The following is a 17,566-nucleotide window of genomic DNA, read 5'->3' as shown; positions in this document are numbered from 1 at the left end:
CTATAGGCCAGCCGCAACAAAGCTCTTTTGGCTGGCTATAGACCATTGTTTAGCTTTAAGTCTACAGACTTGAAACCATTCAGCTGTCTTTTTCCAGCTATTGAAAAGAGTTCGTGCTAAAGCTAAAGAGAGAGAGCCATAAAAGCTCACTTAGCTGGCTATAGGCCGTTGTTTAGCTCTAACTCTACAGACTCAAAACCATTGAGCTGTCTTTTGCCAGCTATTGAAAAGAATTCGTCGTAAAGCTAAAGAGAGAAAGCCATAAAAGCTCATTTGGCTGGCTATAGGCCATTTTTTAGCTCTAACTCTACAGACTCAAAACCATTGAGCTGTCTTTTGCCAGCTATTGAAAAGAATTCGTCCTAAAGCTAAAGAGAGAAAGCCATAAAAGCTCATTTGGCTGGATATAGGCCGTTGTCTAGCTCTAAGTCTACATAATTGGAACCATTCAGCTGTCTTCTGCCAGCTATTAGAGAGAATCAGCCCCAAAGCTAAAGGGAGGCACCCATAAAAGTTTCTGCGGCTGGCTACAGCGCAATATATAACTGTAAACCTTTAGACGTGTGACAATTAAGCAACAATTAGCCGGAATTAGGAAAGCGTTTGGCGCAGAATTTAGAGGCTTGCATCCATAAAAGCTTCCTTACCTAACTAAATAGTGACATAAGCCTCCAAGTCTCCAGCCGCTAATAAAAAAGTGTTAGCCTATAAAGGTATAATTCGAGCGCACCATTAAATTCTATTCCGCTGGTTCCAATATGACTTATGACGCGTAATTTATACACTCATGATTTACCTAGCTACGTCTACAACACAGACTGAATAACGATGATGAGGTTCATCGGCCAGTTATATGAAAGTTTTTGTTCAATAACGTTAAGTACCTAATATACCAACAATACGGGAAAAGTACGATTAAAGGCAGCTACAGACAGACTAACACTCAAATTCAGGTTGCAACTTTGGATACTGTGCCTCGGCAAAGCTTGCGAATGAACGTCGACCGAAAGACGTATAAGTTCGGAGAATTCTTCCTCTGCGGCCCTGCCGCGGTCAAGTGAAAATGCGGGCTTCTCTGAAAACGGCCTTCTCGCGGCCCCCGTTCCTGCGGGCGCAGTCAGAAATATGGTGGCATCTGCGAACAACCGCATTCCTTCTCCCGCGGAGCTCACTTTGAAATTAGTCATTGAGAAAGGGAGTGAGCGACCCAAGCTGGACCGAAGAGAGGCAGGGAAAGGAAGTTCTGGGAAGCGTTGAAAAGGTAGAGGGGGCCACCACCGGCCGGGGAGGTGCGGCGTGAGTGCCGCGCGCGTCGACGCTGTAGCCCGGTCGTGCGAAGGGACGTTTTCGTGGAAAAGAGCGTCAGGCGTTCCGTGCTGTGTTAGTATTCCTGCGCGCAGCAATAATAGTGGCAGAAAATTTTCCCTGAGTACTGATAACAGATATAGTTTTTTTTGGATGAAGAAAACAAAACGTTAAGCGATGTTGTATTTGCCAAATAAAATCATTACCAGAAAACAAGTTAGAAAAGGTCGAAAGATGGGCACGTATCTCCGCACTATTTGCTAGCGCGATGGACCTGCTTATACCAGGACGTACTCAGTCAGCCACATCTCGTCTCCTTGCTCATGTGCGCGGGCATGGCACGTGTTGCCTAATGTTGGAAATTTACGACTCTACTGCAATGCGTTCGTGTTGATGGTGTGACGCCAAGCAAATATGCCGCTTTTCGCTGTCGGAAATTTCGGTGTTTACGGTGACAGTGTTACGATTAATTCAACATCGACCCGAAGTCATGCGAAAATGGATACCTGCGATGCCGCGACAGGAATTTCATCGTACGCGAAACACCAGGGTGAGTAATCTTACGAACTGAAGAAATGCAGGACTTTTTTTGGTGTTCAAGAATACGTTTCCAAGCTACCCTGCACCACATGGGCATTGCAATGTACACAGAAGTGAAAATTTCGCCGCGGTCATGAGACAAATATAATTATTTTTTCGCTAACTGAGAAAACGTACAAGGAACTAATTGAACGGACTTGGAAAACGTTTTTTATTATTGCATTATGTGCGACCGTCTTCATTGTTTTATTAAGAGTGCATTTCCATTTTAGCCACCATAATTGCAACTTCGTGCATTGAGTACTGAGTGAAATGAACGACTTCTGAGTGTTCTATTTTCTATGGACTACCGAGCACCTCGGTGTCTCGGTGGGCGTTCGTGCAAAATGTGCCGCGTAGTGTGGCTGTCGAGCGAATGACGTAAGCGTGAGCCAGAGTGTTGGAATGCGTGTGCTGTGTGTTTCGATCGGCGTATGTGAACAACAGTTTACTGGCTGCGAAGTAGCGTAGATAGTAGCCCTTTATGTAATGAATGGGATGAATAAACCCGTTGGTTTTGCTTTTCTTGTTTGCCTTTGTTTAAGCCTTTTGTGAATGAAAACTGGCGACGTGTTTGCAGTCGCAACCTTGCACTCCCCGCATATCGCTGAAGTGTTCATGGAGCCTATATTACAGAATGCAGATAGCCACACAACCTAAGTGCCATAGGAGAAGTTCTAGACATCCGCACGGCTATATGCCGGCATGGCAGCGTGTTAATAATTTCCCAGAGGCTGCTGCTGTCGCTGTGTTTCAAGTAGTGGCGATTCTCTTCTGGCTGCAGCCCATGCAAAAATATCGTATGGTCGGCTATTGAAAATCCTTCTTATGGTTGTCTTTAGCTATTTGGCCCAATTATCTTTAGACATTTCTATGGCTGTCTTTAGCCATTTGTATGGATATTCCTATGGGTGTCTTTAGCTTCTTCTATAGCCATAGGGATATCGAAAGAAGACCTAAAGAAAGCCATAGAACCGGCTATAGAAGAAGCTAAAGACACCCATAGAAATGTCGATACGAATAGCTAAAGACAACCATAAAACCGGCTATGGAAGGAGCTAAAACACCCATAGGAATGTCGATACGAATATCTAAAGACAACCACAGAACCGCCTATAGAAGAACCTAAAGACACCCATAGGAATGGCGATACGAATCGCTAAAGACAACCATAGAACCGGCTATAGAAGAACCTAAAGACACCCATAGGAATGTCGATACGAATATCTAAAGACAACCACAGAACTGGCTATAGAAGAAGCTAAAGACACCCATTGGAATAGCGATACGATTCGCTAAAGACACCCATAGAAACGTCTAAAGAATATTGGGCCAAATAGCTAAAGCCGACCATAAAAAGAATTTTCTATAGCCGACCATACAATATTTTTGTATGGGATTAGCCCTTCGCACGCCCGATTCCTGGCCAATCCCCCACATGGGTATGTGCCATGTCAGCGGCCAGGCAGCGCGCGCCCATCTCCCCCCGTTGCCAAGGGAGACGAGGAGATTCCTGGCCAATCCCCCACGTGGGTATGTGTCATGTCAGCGGCCAGGCAGCGCGCGCCCATCTCCCCCCGTTGCCAAGGGAGACGAGGAGCGCGCGCACCCGCAGCTGTTGCTATGTGGACGGACGGCGGTCAACGGAATTCAGGGTCGCTTATAAAGTGCATTCGCACTTAAAAGTTACAACCTACAGTTTGACGGCATTAAACTAGCGTAAAGAGGGACATAGTCCCGACACAAAAGTAGGATGCAAGGTTCTCGTGACTAGAGAGAGTCTCACGTGGCCGATGCACGGAGACGTCGTTGCGGAGCGTGAAGGCGCGAGCGACGCAGACGTATTCATAAGTGGCAGCCGGGTGAAGGCGCAGCTGCTGAAGATGCGAGGGCCAAGCAGCTAAGATGCTGTGGTATCGTCAGAAGAACAGGCGCACTGGAGGCAGGGCCACGGCATGGCGTTGCCAGTGGCGACGTGGTGTCTGGACGTTCTTTACCCACGGTCGCAGAACACCGGGGTCCCCGCCGTCCTAACGACAGGCTTCCGGAACCCTCGGACTCGTCTGGAACATAAATTCCGCCAGGCAATCCATCCTCCAAGCCCACTACTTCTTCCTCCTTGTTCTCCTCTTGCCTTTTTCCCGGTCCCTTCAGCGCTATTCACAATGACGATGATTTCTGTGCTTGTTGATCAGAATGCGGCGACAGATTGTGCTGGTTCATTCCTTTTGTAGTTTCGTTTTGATTTTTGGCATATCACCACACGGACATCTCGGCACAGCTGGCACTATTGGGAAAATCAAGGCGAAGTACTACTGGCCCCACCTTGCATCCGACGTCACCCACTACGTCCGGAGCTGCCGTGACTGCCAGCGAAGAAAAAATTCCCGCGCCTTCCCGCGAGGGGAACACGAGTAAACGCAGAGCATTAGGGGTCGTTAACGCCGCGTAAAGTCGCGTTACGTGGGTAGTTGGGTCGTAGTTGCGTTGTTGTTGGTTTGGGGTAGAGAGAGGAGAGTAAAGTCGCGTTAGGGTGGAGCGAGCGTCAACCAAGGAAGGAAGGAGCAACGCAGTGACGGAAGCACGAGCGACTGCTCGCCGCTTTATATTTGCAGCGCGCGCACTAGAGGGAGAGCAGTACGGGGGCGAGAGCGCGCATGCGCAAGGAGCGCGCACGCTTCCATGCACCACCGCGCTGCTATCACATTCCTGTTACGCCGAGACTGCGACGGAGCGAATGGGCTGACTACGACACATGCGCGCGCCAGCTGCTGTTGAGAGAGAGGAGGGATGGAGGAGAGGCGCACCTGCTGCGGATGCGGAGCTGTTGACGCCGTCCGACGCAGGAAGAGGCGAGGCTAAGAAATGCTCTGCATTTAAAACGCCACTGACGAGACCCGACGGACTTCTGCAACCGATCGGCGTCCCATCTAGGCCCTTACAACAGATTGGAATGGACCTTCTGGGCCCGTTCCCTACATCCCGATTCGAGAACAAGTGGATTGTCGTAGCGACTGACTACATGACGCGCTACGCAGAGACTGCCGTACTTCCGAGGGGGACTGCACAAGAAGTCGCAAAGTTCTTCATAAGCCAAGTTGTGCTGCGACATGGAGCCCCAGAAGTCCTAATCACGGACCGCGGAACGGCCTTTACTGCGGAGCTGATGCAAGGGATATTACGCTACAGCAACACGGATCACCGAAGAACGGCGGCGTACCACCCCCAAACGAACGGACTAACGGAACGCCTGAACAAGACAATCGCACATATGCTGTCAGTGTACGTCGACGTTGAACATAACACTTGAGACGAAGTGTAACCATACGTCACCTTTGCGTACAACACGGCTATCCAGGAAACTACGCAGATGGCGCCGTCCGAGCTTGTCTACGGAAGACGGCCGACTACGATGCTCGACGCTATGCTTCCGCACGTATACAAGACGACGACATCAACGCCGACGTCAAAGGATACCTTCAGCGTGTGGAGGAGGCCCGCCAGCTGGCTCGAGTTCGTACAACGGACCAGCAGCTGGTAGATGCCGGGCGGTACAACCTCCGACTCCTAGACGCCGATTACCACCCTGGGGATCGTGTGAATGTTTGGACTCCGCTGTGTTATCTGCGTTCCAAACGAAGCGCGTCTTACATTCTTTACTTTTATGCCGCACGGGCTATCACATTCAGATAAGCAGACTGTTTCGCCCTAACGTCACTAGCCCAGAATAATCCTCTGTGATCTGCAATGTTCTGGATGTGAATCGACGTTTCCACAAACACTTGCGCCGAAAGATAAAAGCCTGCAGAGCATACGCCGCGGCATTCATTCGACGACACTCGCCTGTGCTAGTCACTTTGTTGACCGCTGCTTCGCCGCCTCTGTATTCTTTTGAGTTGTTAGGGGAGCACAGGTTCGCTCCAATAAACTTGTTTCTCCTTCAAGACAACTGCGCCGTCATGACACCTGCTACAAAAGGCACTTTTGCCTGCTCCCAGGACTGCTCCCAAACTCATGGACCCTGTTCCACCCCTGGTTCCCACCATCTTTGTATTAAGGAAAATGCTTTTGTATCTTCTTCTTTGATATCTTTCACATCTTTTTAGAGTCGTAGAAATTTTTTTTTGCAATGTACTTACTCATGGATAAAAATTCACTCATAGCCATCAATGTATCGCAGTTTGTCATTTAGAAAGTGCTCGTAGCTTTTCAAAAATCGGAAGCCACCTTTTTTTGTTTCTTTTGCAGAGCATCGTGTTTGGAGCGAAGCTGAGGCTCGCACCGCATCACAGATAAATGGCCTACCGGGACCCGCAAAGAAGCAGTCGATCCGGGCGCTCTTCGTTGCAATCGTTTGCATGCCCCATAAACCACAGGTACGGCCACAGATGCCAAACCACTGCCCTTCATTTTCCCGCGTTTGCTTTTATGCATTCCACTAGGGAGGGCTTTCAAAGGGACCATGATGACAAAATACAGCGTCGTTCCATTTGAAAAAACTAGCTCTTGTAGCTCGCACTTACGGGTAGAGATAGATAGATAGATAGAACTTTATTCTTGCCCTTGAGGTCACCGTTGAGGTGGCCTCCGACGGGGTGGTCCCTTATTCACTGGGCCCATAAACGGCCAACACCTCCAGGCCCCGGGCCACTAGGGCCGCGTGGGTCGTTGCGGTGGGGCTGGACCGTAGGATCTCCCATCGCTCTCTGGGGGAAGGGGGTAGGGGGGTGGTGGTTGGGAATGGGATTTGTGGGATAGGGGCTTTGAGTGAGTGACGTATACTCTGCGATGACGTGTCGCAAGGTGCCTTTTAGTGAACGCACTTTGGTAAGCTTACTTTTAATGCTGGTCCGTAATACGTCACGCCTTCCCTTATTACGGTACTAAAGCGCAGAATCTGAAATCTTGTAAAAATACTTTGTGCATTTTCTGTTTTAAAACGTATTTCATGGATGGAATGGCGCCAAATGAGTTACCAAAGGCTAGTTTTTTGAAGCTGAACAGTTGTATTTTACACTTTGATCTTAGCGAAAAGGTCGAGAAGCGATATTAGTCGATCATTGGACACTTCAAGCCATTTACGTATTCTTGAAGGCATTGTCAAAACGGGAATTTGTAGTAAGATTCTTCGATGGATCGATAACTTCTTGAAGAACAAAAGAGTGTATATGTGCACCAGTCAAGGAGATAGCCAACAGCATGCAGTGGAACAAGGTGTTCCTCAGGGAAGCGTGCTAAGTCCACTGTTGTTTATTGTTGTAATGGCTAAGTTGCCAGGCTTGCTTTCCCCGCAGCTGCATCTACACTAATGACATTTGCATTTGGCGCAGCGGCGCTTGTTTGCTGTCGATTCAAGCTGACCTCCAAGTCGGCATTGACAGCATCGAAAAGTTTCTACGTGCGTGATCGAATGGATGTCTCTGCAGCAAAATCAGCCATTCTTGCTTTCACACAAAGGAACCTGCGTGGATTACGGCTCACCATGGACGACCAGCAGATCCGTGGATAAAAAGTTCACAAGTTCTTTGGCGTATACATTTACACACCACTCACACGGTGCCGAAATGGTGATTATTTGCAGGAAAGGACATCACGTGTACGTAGTTTACGTACGTGTACATCACGTGTACGTAGTTTAGTCACCTCGCAGGCACCCGGTGGGGTTAATAATCCGATTCTATGCTTCGACTGCACGCTGCACTTGTCCGTCTGGCCGTAACATATTTTGTACCTGTTTTTCGTGGTTTGTCAAATCGCCAAGAGCAGCGACTGCAAGCATTCGTAACCAGAGATCTCCGTGTCTGCCTCCGGAGTGCCCAGGCCGACGTCGGGAAATATGGCTTTCGCGCAAGCAAGAGAGCCACCAGTGAATGCTTTGCGAGTGCGGGAGGTCAGCCGCCATTACCTGCGCCTGATTACGCAGCATGGAATCACCCTTTGTTTCCCCGCCTTCAAAAGCGTTCAGCGTCACAGGTTAATTCATTACGGCCATATTTGGTGATATCATGGCTCTGCCCCTTAAGCGGCAACCACATGGAGCGTTGCTCGCGTCTGGCGGCCGTCGGCGTCTCCTAGTGGCAACGTGAAACGGACGATGGAGGGGACCAAATTCAAGAAAATAATAAGCCAATTTGACCAATCAGGAAGTTTTTAGCTAACAAACCTACCTTTCAGACGGTGGTGGAGTTAATTTTGCTCTGCAACGTTTTTCGCGCCCCCGCCAGGATACGCCGACGGCCGCCAGACGCGAGCAAAACGCTGCAGTGGTTGCCGCTTTGGTTTAAAGGCCGCACTTCACTGCGACATCCGACTGGCGAGTCACATGCAAACGTACGTTCGTTGCGACCGTCGTGTGGCCGGAGACAATGAGAACCCGTCACAATGATGTCACTGTGAAAGCCTCTTACAAATCACCGAGGAGGCGCTAGTATCAGTTCCCAGTATTTTGAAGGGAGCAGTTCACCGCCGCCGCTGCCGACCCGCGCGCACTCCGCCGACAATACAGAAACCTGGTTGACACATGTTTCCAGCGGTACCAACAGTATAGACGAGCTTAATCGTCGCTGCTAAGCCCCCACACCGCTTTACTGAACATATGAAATGCTGTGTATAACGTAATAGCACTATTCATTTTTACTTCAAGTTGATTAGCGTTTTTTTTTTCCTGCTCGGAGTCCACATATCTAAATCGGCCGGAATGCGCCTAAATACGGAGGCAACCATGAACAGAAAACAGTGGGCGGAGCGACGCCGACGACGCATCGCACGCACACGTCGGACCATGTGTCTCAAATTCACGCGTATGACTATAGTCGTACGCGTGAATATGGCTGCCACGATATTTCCGACCAGTCGTGCATTGCATCCGACGGCGCCGTCGTGCATCTGTCTCGCGCTCTAGTGGGACCGATGGCGTTCTGTAAAAATCTAATGCATTTTTCCAGAGACCGGTTGGTCGACCTAAAAGCTGTGATGAGATCCCTGGGCAGGCGTCGTGTGTGTGAAGCCTGGTTTCCATTGTGTCAAAACGGTTGCTTGAAAATCGCGAACAGGGAACGCTTCTAGAGAAGACAATACACGCATCGGTCGTGAAGAAGGAGTACAATAGTATACCTGTGTCTTATAAACCACGCATCGGAATACATTTACATCGTTCATATCAGTAGTTTCAGTACCTGTAGTATCAGTTCCCCGTATTTTGAGGGAGCAGCTCTCCGACCCGCGCGCACTCCGCCGACAATACAGAAACCTGGTTGACACATGTTTCCAGTGGTACCAACAGTATAGACGAGCTGAATTGTCGTTGCTAACGCGCTGCCTTAGTGTGCGAGAATTTGTCGCATGGGTTCTTTCTTAGTTTGCGGTTTCGTTCTTTGAAGGTTTGGCGATCCATTGGAGGCACTTTCAGTGAAGGTTGTACGCACTTTTAGCTTTGGCGTTTCTCTCAGCTTTCTTTAGAAAGTTACGGCATTTTTTATTTGCTGTAGCAAAAATCAAGCAGACATAAATGTTTAATTAAGAGGACAATGCAAATATCACTGATGTATTGATGGCTTGCCTCAGATGTGCTTAATGTTTTTTTGCTCAACAATATTGACAACTATAAACCCTACCATCAATACCGCTGTTGAAGCGAACAAACGTGGCCTCTCAGGCGATTAGAACGCAAAGCACGCTCACCACTGTGTGGGGAAGTCGTGCGAGAAACGCCTATTCGGGGTGCACTCCTCGAAATGGTGAACGGCTTTCTTCAGTGCGGAGTGCGACCTGACTCTTTCCGTGAAGGCCGTGTCATCTTGATCGCAAAACCAGGCGGGGATCCTACGCAGCCCCAGGCGTATCGACCGACTACACTACTCAACACTGACTACACGATTGTATCATCCATTTTGGCCAGACGCACCAGTACCGTTTTGCCCGATATCATAAGCCACGCGCAAACGTGCAGCGTGCCAGGTCGCTCAATTTTCTCCTCCATGGCATTGACGCGCGATTTGCTCAGTTACGCGACAAAGATTGGCGCTTCTGGGTGCTTCATATCTCTCGATCAACCAAAGCTTTCGACAGAGTGGAACACCGACACTTGCTGGGCGTTTTGCGCCACTATAGCTTTCCGCCAGACTTTGTAGCTAAGCTCGAGCTGTTGTACTCGGACGTGAGCGTTCGAATCTTTGTCAACGGGCTTTTAAGCAGTCCGTTCTCTGTCACCCGTGGGATAAGGCAGGGCTGCCCCTTGTCACCTTTGCTTTTCGTCATTAGTCGCGACCCACTGCTCCGTCATGTGATGCAAGCACTGCCATCCGCGGCTTTCCGTTGCCAGGCATGGGTTAAGTTACAGTGTCCGCGTATGCGGACGACGTGTCCCTGTTCATTCGGGACGAGGACAGCTACCAAGCATTTATGCGGCTATTTCAGGAGTACGGTGAGCTGTCTGGAGCTCAACTGAACAGGGGAAATAGTATGGCGGTGTGTTTCGGCACATTTGCGTCTGGCTTGGCGGGCGACGTTGAATGGGTGACGGGTGTTCGAGTACTTGGTGTGGTTTTCCATTCCTCGGGTGAAGGGGCGCGTAGTACGTGGAAGCGCCGCCTTGAGACTGCGGAGCAGCGTCTTGCGGTTGCAGGAAAGTTCAGGCTTTCCCTTGCAGAGCGAAGCTACATAATTAAGTCGTCCGTCTCGGCAGCGCTTTTTTATGTAGCAGGCGTAGCCAAACCGCCACGCCATTTCACCCGACAGTTCGCCACGAAGTTTGGATAGTTCTTCTGGGCGGGCAAAACAGAAACAGTGTCATGAGCACTGCTGAGGCTGCCCACGTCAATGGGTGGTTTTAGTGTGCCTTGCTTGAAAACCATGTGCAGCGTGCTGGCGGTACGTGCAGTGATCGACCTTGTCGACTCAGACGAGTACCCAGAGAAAGCGCTGGTACAGTACTTTCTGGGAACTTCGCGGTCATTATTTTATGACGTACGCATCGCCGGTCCTTCTGCTGAGCAGCCGCCGCCAATTTATGCGCATGTTATAAAGACATTGTGAAATCTCCAGTCTTCCTTGCCAAGCCTAAGTTTAAGGGAAAGTACGGCAAGTGAAGTGTGCGAAAAATTGGCAATAACCCAATTAGACAACCAACAGATAGGAAGGTCACATGGTGTCCGTTGGCATCAGCTGACTTCGGTGGCACTTCCGGGTGATGGTCGGGATTTCGGGTGGTTACGTGGCTGGGAAGTTCTCCCAACGTGTGACCGTCAGGCGAGATACGGCGTTGTGCGTTCCGCACGGTGTCCGCACTGCGGCCACACTGAAACATTAAAACATGCCCTGTTTCACTGTCGTTTAGCGGCAACGTTTTGCACTGTATTAAGCAGGATGTTCATACTCACACTTCGAATGAACACTCGTTCAAATGATGTGTTGGGGAATTTTCTGATGTGCGCTGGTGCTTTCGTTTTGTGGAGAAATCGTGGTGCTGCATGTCTTCGAGCCCGGCCGCAACGGGCAATGTACCCACTGCTGTGGCGTGTCCGGTCGATTCTCATGAGTAATTTGGAGCATGAATTGGTAAATCTAGGGGGAGAAGCCTTCCTTCCTTTTGCGTTGGATCTATAGTGGTCAGGAGCAACATCCTGAGCGTTTCTCTAGTGCCGTACTGAGTTCAGTATAGATTATGAATTGTTTTTTGAACGCTGGTGAACTTTGTGTGACTTGATTTGTAGTAGTTTGTTGTCCGCCCGAAACATTTCTGTGGAGAGTGTCGCATGACCATGTTGATCGGATCGGATGATTTGCTGTTCTTAGGGCAGCGCTGTTATCACTACTCGCTGCGCCCTGATATGTGGTTATAATGAATTCTCTACACCCTTACGCGCTTCCGAAGCCGGAGCACGGCATCTGGCGCATCAAGTTGGCGAAATAGAGGGATGAGATCGGTGCTCATGCATTCTTAAAGGGACCATGACGTAAAAGCACAACTTTGTTAAATTTGAAAGAACTAGGACTCAGCACCTATGTCTGCTTCATTTCGTCAAAAAAGACTTTATTTAACCGAAAAAAACGTCATACGAGCCAGCACTAAAAACATCGTCCTCAGTGTCTCAACTGCACGTTAGCATTAAAATGATGCGATCACATGGAACTTTAGGACCCACTACAATCTTCCACCCTTGTTTCTTGTCGGTGGCTTGGTCGGCTGCCGATAAATTGCGCAAACAGAGTTCTGTGACGTCATACAAAAGTTGCCGGAAATCGGCTAGGTAGTCGCCAATACCTCCTTTATATAATTCCTTTATATATTCCTTTATATTCCTTTATATATTCCTTTATATATATAGTCGCCATAATTTCTTTATATATTCCAATTTCGCGAATAAATTGGCGTCAATGTTGGAGGGAACGAAGCGGTCTTTCCAATGAACCAAACTGGTGTTCTGTATTCATGGCCCCGTTAACTATCACCTACGTATCTTCTGTTGGTTTTTTAACACGAAAGTGTTTTATTCCCAAATACACCAAGACTTCATTGACGTCATTTCCGTCACGGAAATGACTCCAGTACAACGAAACAAGCGGTATGTAAGGGGTTCACTCCTGCACACAGGCTCTTCTTGCGGGGAAGCAGCATTTAGTACTAAAGAGTGTGTTGTACTAAAGGTTGTTCGTTTTCGGGTTTTATATTTGAAAACGAAAGTGTTTTATGCTGGGATACATCAAGATTACACTGACTTCATACCTTTTCCGTGGCGACCCGCCTGCAGGACGTCGCTCGCCAACCACACCCACAAGACAGCCGCCGACCCGAAAATAATTCTCAGCTGCAGATTTCACTTTCGTGTTTTACCGATTCCTACGACCGAGGAGTCAACCCCAGTTTTTCTTTTCTGCTCACTCTGTTTACCGCAGGTCACCGGTCGTAAAAAAGTGCTTCGAAAAAGTCGTCTACGAGTACCCTATGACCTGCGGAGACATGTACGTGGGCGAAACGGGCCGTTGCGCCACCGAGAGGCTACGGGAGCATGCCAGGAGCATGGACAAGGATTCGACCCTGGCCCGGCACCGCGAAACGTGCGAGGTCAGGAACTGCAGGCCTATGCTGGAGAAGGCAAGGATAGTGAGCGTCCACGAGAACTTCTATGAAAGACGGGAGGCCGAGACGAGACGCATCCATCACCACGTGCGGCGCGGCACTCCATGCGTCAACGTCCTCAAGAACCCCGAGGTCGCCAGGAGGCGAGATGAGGAATACGACGACTTGTCCGACCGACTTTCTAGGCTGTGCTTCTAACGCAGTGCGCATGCAAATAAAGTGCGGGGCGGGAAAATCAAACTAGCGCCTGCGCGTGCTGACTTGTTGTGAAAGGTTATCGTAGACCATATTACCAGCTGCTAGCCAAACCGTAGTCTGTGCGTGTGTTATGCTATGAATGAAAAGGGCTTAAAGGCACAAAAAACGCGGACCCATGAAGAAACGAGCAGGATATACCAGTGGTCTGTCCTGCCTCGTCTGTCCTGCTTCTTCCTTCCCGTGTCAGCGTCTTGTTCGCCTTTAGATCCTTTTCACGCATGTCGAACATCAAGCTTTTGCCAGTGCGCTTACCTACGCCATGGCGCACAGTCGTCGTGATTACAACTGCCTTTCCTGACTTCGCGAGGACAGTGGTAGATTTGTGAGATCCGGAAGAGGTTCGGGGGAATGACACAAGTCTTAATTGTACCTATGTTTCTTTTTTCATTTTGAAACCTTCAGACAGCGCAACACAGGAAAAACGCGAGACGAAGAAAGCGAACATAGGACGAGCGCTTACTCACAACTAAAGTTTAATCAGAATAGACGAAGAACATATACCCTCACAGTCATCAGACCACGCATGCGTCTCCTATAATCAGATGGCAACAACCCGGAAACCACAAGCAACCATAAAAACCCACAAGTGCAAAACCAAACACCTACACCACAACTGCCACAGGCTGTACAACTCAATGATTACCAAGATACGCAATCTCTTTGTCGTGTAAAGCAACAGATGCCTGACTAACACAATCATCCCCTCTCTGGGATGAGAAGAGAAGAGACTGCGTATCTTGGTAGTCATTGAGAATACATACGCAATGCACATCATGTGTTTTAGAGATCGCCGGAAGAACTACTGCAATAAAGGAGTGTTAGTAGAAATCACAGCTCCTTAAGAACGCCCAAATACTGAAAACATATAGGAGAAAATGTTTTGAAACAGCATGTGCGACGTGTTGCGTAACATACATTGTATGAACAGCTTCCACATAAAACAAATTTGAGGACGAATAGCTCTTGGATGTGGTTCTGGTAAAGGAAATTTGCACTAGAGATATTACTGAGCTCCACAAGGAGCTCACATTCAGCCCAGTGCGGGGGAGGCGGAGTAGAGGCTGAATGAAAAGATAAGGCAAAGTGTAAAGGAGATAAAGAAAAAGAGAAGATAAATAGGCGCACATGTCACTTGGAGACAGACACATGTCACCACATCCGGGCAACCTAATTTGAATGTATGAGTTTGAACAGAAAGGGGCAAGTTGTGCCCGGTGCAAGCAAGTTCGACCTTTAATAGCGGACAGCTCGATTGAAGGGAATCGGGAGTGTCACGGTAGACGTACGGGTCGTTTACCCTGTGGCGCTGAAACAAAAGACGCAGGATTATCGCTTCTGAGCGCTGTCCAGTCGAAGATGTGATGCATTACTAATATCATTTACTATTGTTCAAGCGAATTCGAGCTTCGAGAAAATAAGTGCTCACTGTAGCAGAGTTCCACAAAACAAGAACCATGCCTTAGTTCTTTCACTGCGTGCGAGACAGCCACACGTACACGGAAACTAGGATAGGCGAGGAAGATAACCGGTGTTGTGCCCCTGCGCCCAGCCCAAACCGCCCGCGGCAGACGTGCCCCAACTTGAAGTCGCCGCAGAGTCACCTCTCCTTTCCCCTTCGCAACGGCTGGGCCGAATCATGCCTCGGACGAACGGCCCGCGGCAGACACGCTGCACCACGCCTGGAAACGGCGCCGCTGAGTCGCCTTCCCTTTCCGTCCTGGCAGTTTTGGCTGACGCAACCGCTTCGCATCATTTTGTCGGATCCAAACTTCGCCAAGTGAGAGCCCTGATTGGAGCGATTCAAACTTCTCGCGGCTGCGACGGACCCCTGGGTATAAAAGAGCCCAGAAGGATCAGCGAGGACGGCACTTTTCGGAGGCGCCGAGTTGTGACGTGCTCTCACATTTGTGCGAGCCATGTAACGCTGTTGTTACCCTTGTACATGTTGTATATAAATGGTGCTGCAACTCTTCCTCGTCTCGGGAACTTCATCGCTCTGCTCTGCGCCACGTCGATAGCGGACAGAGCTAGGCAACGTCGCATCCCAGGTGACTGCGCTCGAATGGCCTGTCGCAACAGTGGTAGCAGTGCTGAGATGGTCCAGTCCCAACAGTGGATGGCAGCTGCGGGATCGACCGGCAACGGCTACTGCCTAGTGTGGAAAGTCCTCAATGTTCGCTATCACTCCACTAGACTTCTCTAGCACAGGTTTTTGTAGTTTAGGGAAGGGCTGTTTTGAATCTTTATGTGTAGCTTTGATTGTTTCAAGCCTATAGAAAAAGTGTTTTGGAACCAGAGCTAGTGCCGAGGGAGTAAATAAAGCAGCGTATGGAATTACTTGAGCGTACCTTGCTAGTAGCTCGATAGTATAGTAATGGCAAGGAAATTCTAACATGGCCAAGCAGCAAGCGGCTAGTGCGAACGATGGAGGACGTTAAAATGAAGGAACTCGTCGACATTTGCGAGCAGTTAGGCCTTGACATAGGTCATGCGAAACGGAAGCATGCCATTCTTGAGATCACTCGGAGGGAGAACGTAACAGCTGTGGAGGTCAATGAGGCGAGAGCTGAAATGAAAGAACGCCGTGAGCGCGAAGAGGCAAAAGAGCGCCGTGAGCGCGAGGAGGCTAAAGAGCGCCGTGAGTGCGAGGAGGCCGAGAAAAGAGAACTCCGTAACCACTAAAGGCGGAAAGGCTGAAGCGTAGACAGGAAGCCGAAAGGCAGGAACGGAGAGAGCAAGCCGAAAGGCAAGAACGGCTCGAATCGATGAGGCTAGAATAGAGGCTCCGGCGGTGCTCTGCGGCGTCCAGGGTGACCTTTCCAACGGTTCAGGAAAACAGTCCGAGAATTAGGACCACCTGCCGCCGCTCGTTGTTGAGAGGTCAGGGCCGGAAGACGGAGCGTCCCAGGACAAACGCGAAGTCAACGCGATCGTATTCTTGGACAGTGAAACGAGCCAGAAAAGCGAGAAGGGCGCATAACAAATGGGCCGCGCCGAAAGAAAAGTTTCAAAACGCACCAACAGTGCGCGAGTTGTGGCGAGAGCATTGGCATTCACGGGATCGCTAGCGGGGAACCTCTCGCAGAAACTTGACTATTCCCCAGCGAGCGAGATGCGGAAGGACGCCGAGCAGCGTAGCCCGAACTACGAGATCGACGCAAAACTCTCGTGGTAGCCTAATTGCGTCGCCAATGGCTGAAGAGGGTTGCATCAAACCCTTCGGTGGAGAAATCAGGCCGACACAGCCGGGCGAGACCACGGAGCAACGAACCGTACTTCGTCCCGAGCCTCCGATCAGCTGTTGCGCTAAAACAGCAGGTTCGCTTTCGAAGCGCTGCCGAGAAGAAAATCCAGTGAGCTCGTCGCAAAGGACGCTAACAGGGAGAGTACGGGCATATCGAAGAAGAAAGGGGTACCTAAACGAGATAGTAATAACCTGATGTAGTATTTGACACAACCTCCCATAAATACGCCGATTTACCCACGGACCTCAGTCTCCAGTGGCTGCGAAGCAACTGAACACGGTGGCGGACAGACCTGTGACGCAGCAGAGGGTGCTGAGAATCCCTGCAGCCGGACAGGCCGAAATTGGAATCTGAACGTGGATACGTTTAATAGGAGAACTTTATCGAGCGAGGCGAGTCCAGAGGTGTTCGATGAATTAGAGGGCATTAAATGGGATGTAATAGGGCTTAGTGAGGTTAGTAGGACGGATGAAGCCCTTACGGTGCTGAAAAATGGACACGTCGTATGTTACCTTGGTCTAGCGGACAGAAGAGAACTGAGAGGGGAATTTTTAGTTAATAAAAGTATAGCGGGCAATATAGAGGAATACTATAGCATTAACGAAAGGGTAGCCGGTCTTGTAATTAGGTTTATTAAGAGGTAAAAACTCAAGGTTGTACAGGGCTACGCACCTACATCCATCCACGACGACTAGCTAGTTGAACATTTCTATGAGGATGTGAAATCGGGAACAGATAAGTAAAACACATTATACCGTAGTTATGGGAGACTTCAATGCTAAAGTAGGTAAGAATCAGGCTGGAGACAGAGCAGTTGGTAACTATAGTCTGGGCTGTAGAAATAGAAGGGGAGATCTACTAGCCGAGTTCGCAGAATGGAATATTCTACGCTTCTTGAATACCTTTTTCTGCAAACGGTAGAGCCGGAAATGGACTTAGAGGAGCCCGAATGGGGAGCATAAAAATGAAATAGTCTTCATGTTATGAGATTTATGAGATAACCCAGGCGTCGTGAAGGATGTGGAAGTGCTCGGAAGGGTAACGTGTAGTGACCACTGTATGGTAAGATCTCGAATTAGGCTAGATTTTAGGAGGGACCGTA

General features: G+C 49.3%; 1 protein-coding gene across 3 annotated transcripts in view; it reads left to right on the top strand.

Annotated features, from left to right (window-relative positions):
• LOC144138620 (uncharacterized) overlaps positions 1-15,138 on the top strand; it is a 108,551-nt gene extending 93,413 nt beyond the window's left edge. Inside the window, exons 2-3 of one of the 3 annotated variants that reach the window (XM_077671002.1) lie at positions 6,133-6,260; positions 12,778-15,136. In XM_077671002.1, the coding sequence (XP_077527128.1) occupies positions 6,181-6,260; positions 12,778-13,159 (462 nt within the window). In that variant the 5' untranslated portion in view covers positions 6,133-6,180 and the 3' untranslated portion in view covers positions 13,160-15,136. Of the gene's footprint in view, positions 1-6,132; positions 6,261-12,777 lie in introns of all 3 variants that reach the window. The other 2 variants (XM_077671001.1, XM_077671004.1) reach the window with 2 other exon arrangements.
• The last annotated feature ends 2,428 nt before the right edge of the window (positions 15,139-17,566 follow it).

This window comes from Haemaphysalis longicornis, unplaced genomic scaffold, assembly GCF_048455015.1.
Source record: "Haemaphysalis longicornis isolate Haplotype H1 unplaced genomic scaffold, Haemaphysalis longicornis Haplotype H1 scaffold_5, whole genome shotgun sequence".
In the NCBI taxonomy this organism is placed as follows: domain Eukaryota; kingdom Metazoa; phylum Arthropoda; class Arachnida; order Ixodida; family Ixodidae; genus Haemaphysalis; species Haemaphysalis longicornis.
This window is presented reverse-complemented; position numbering and strand designations above follow the sequence as displayed.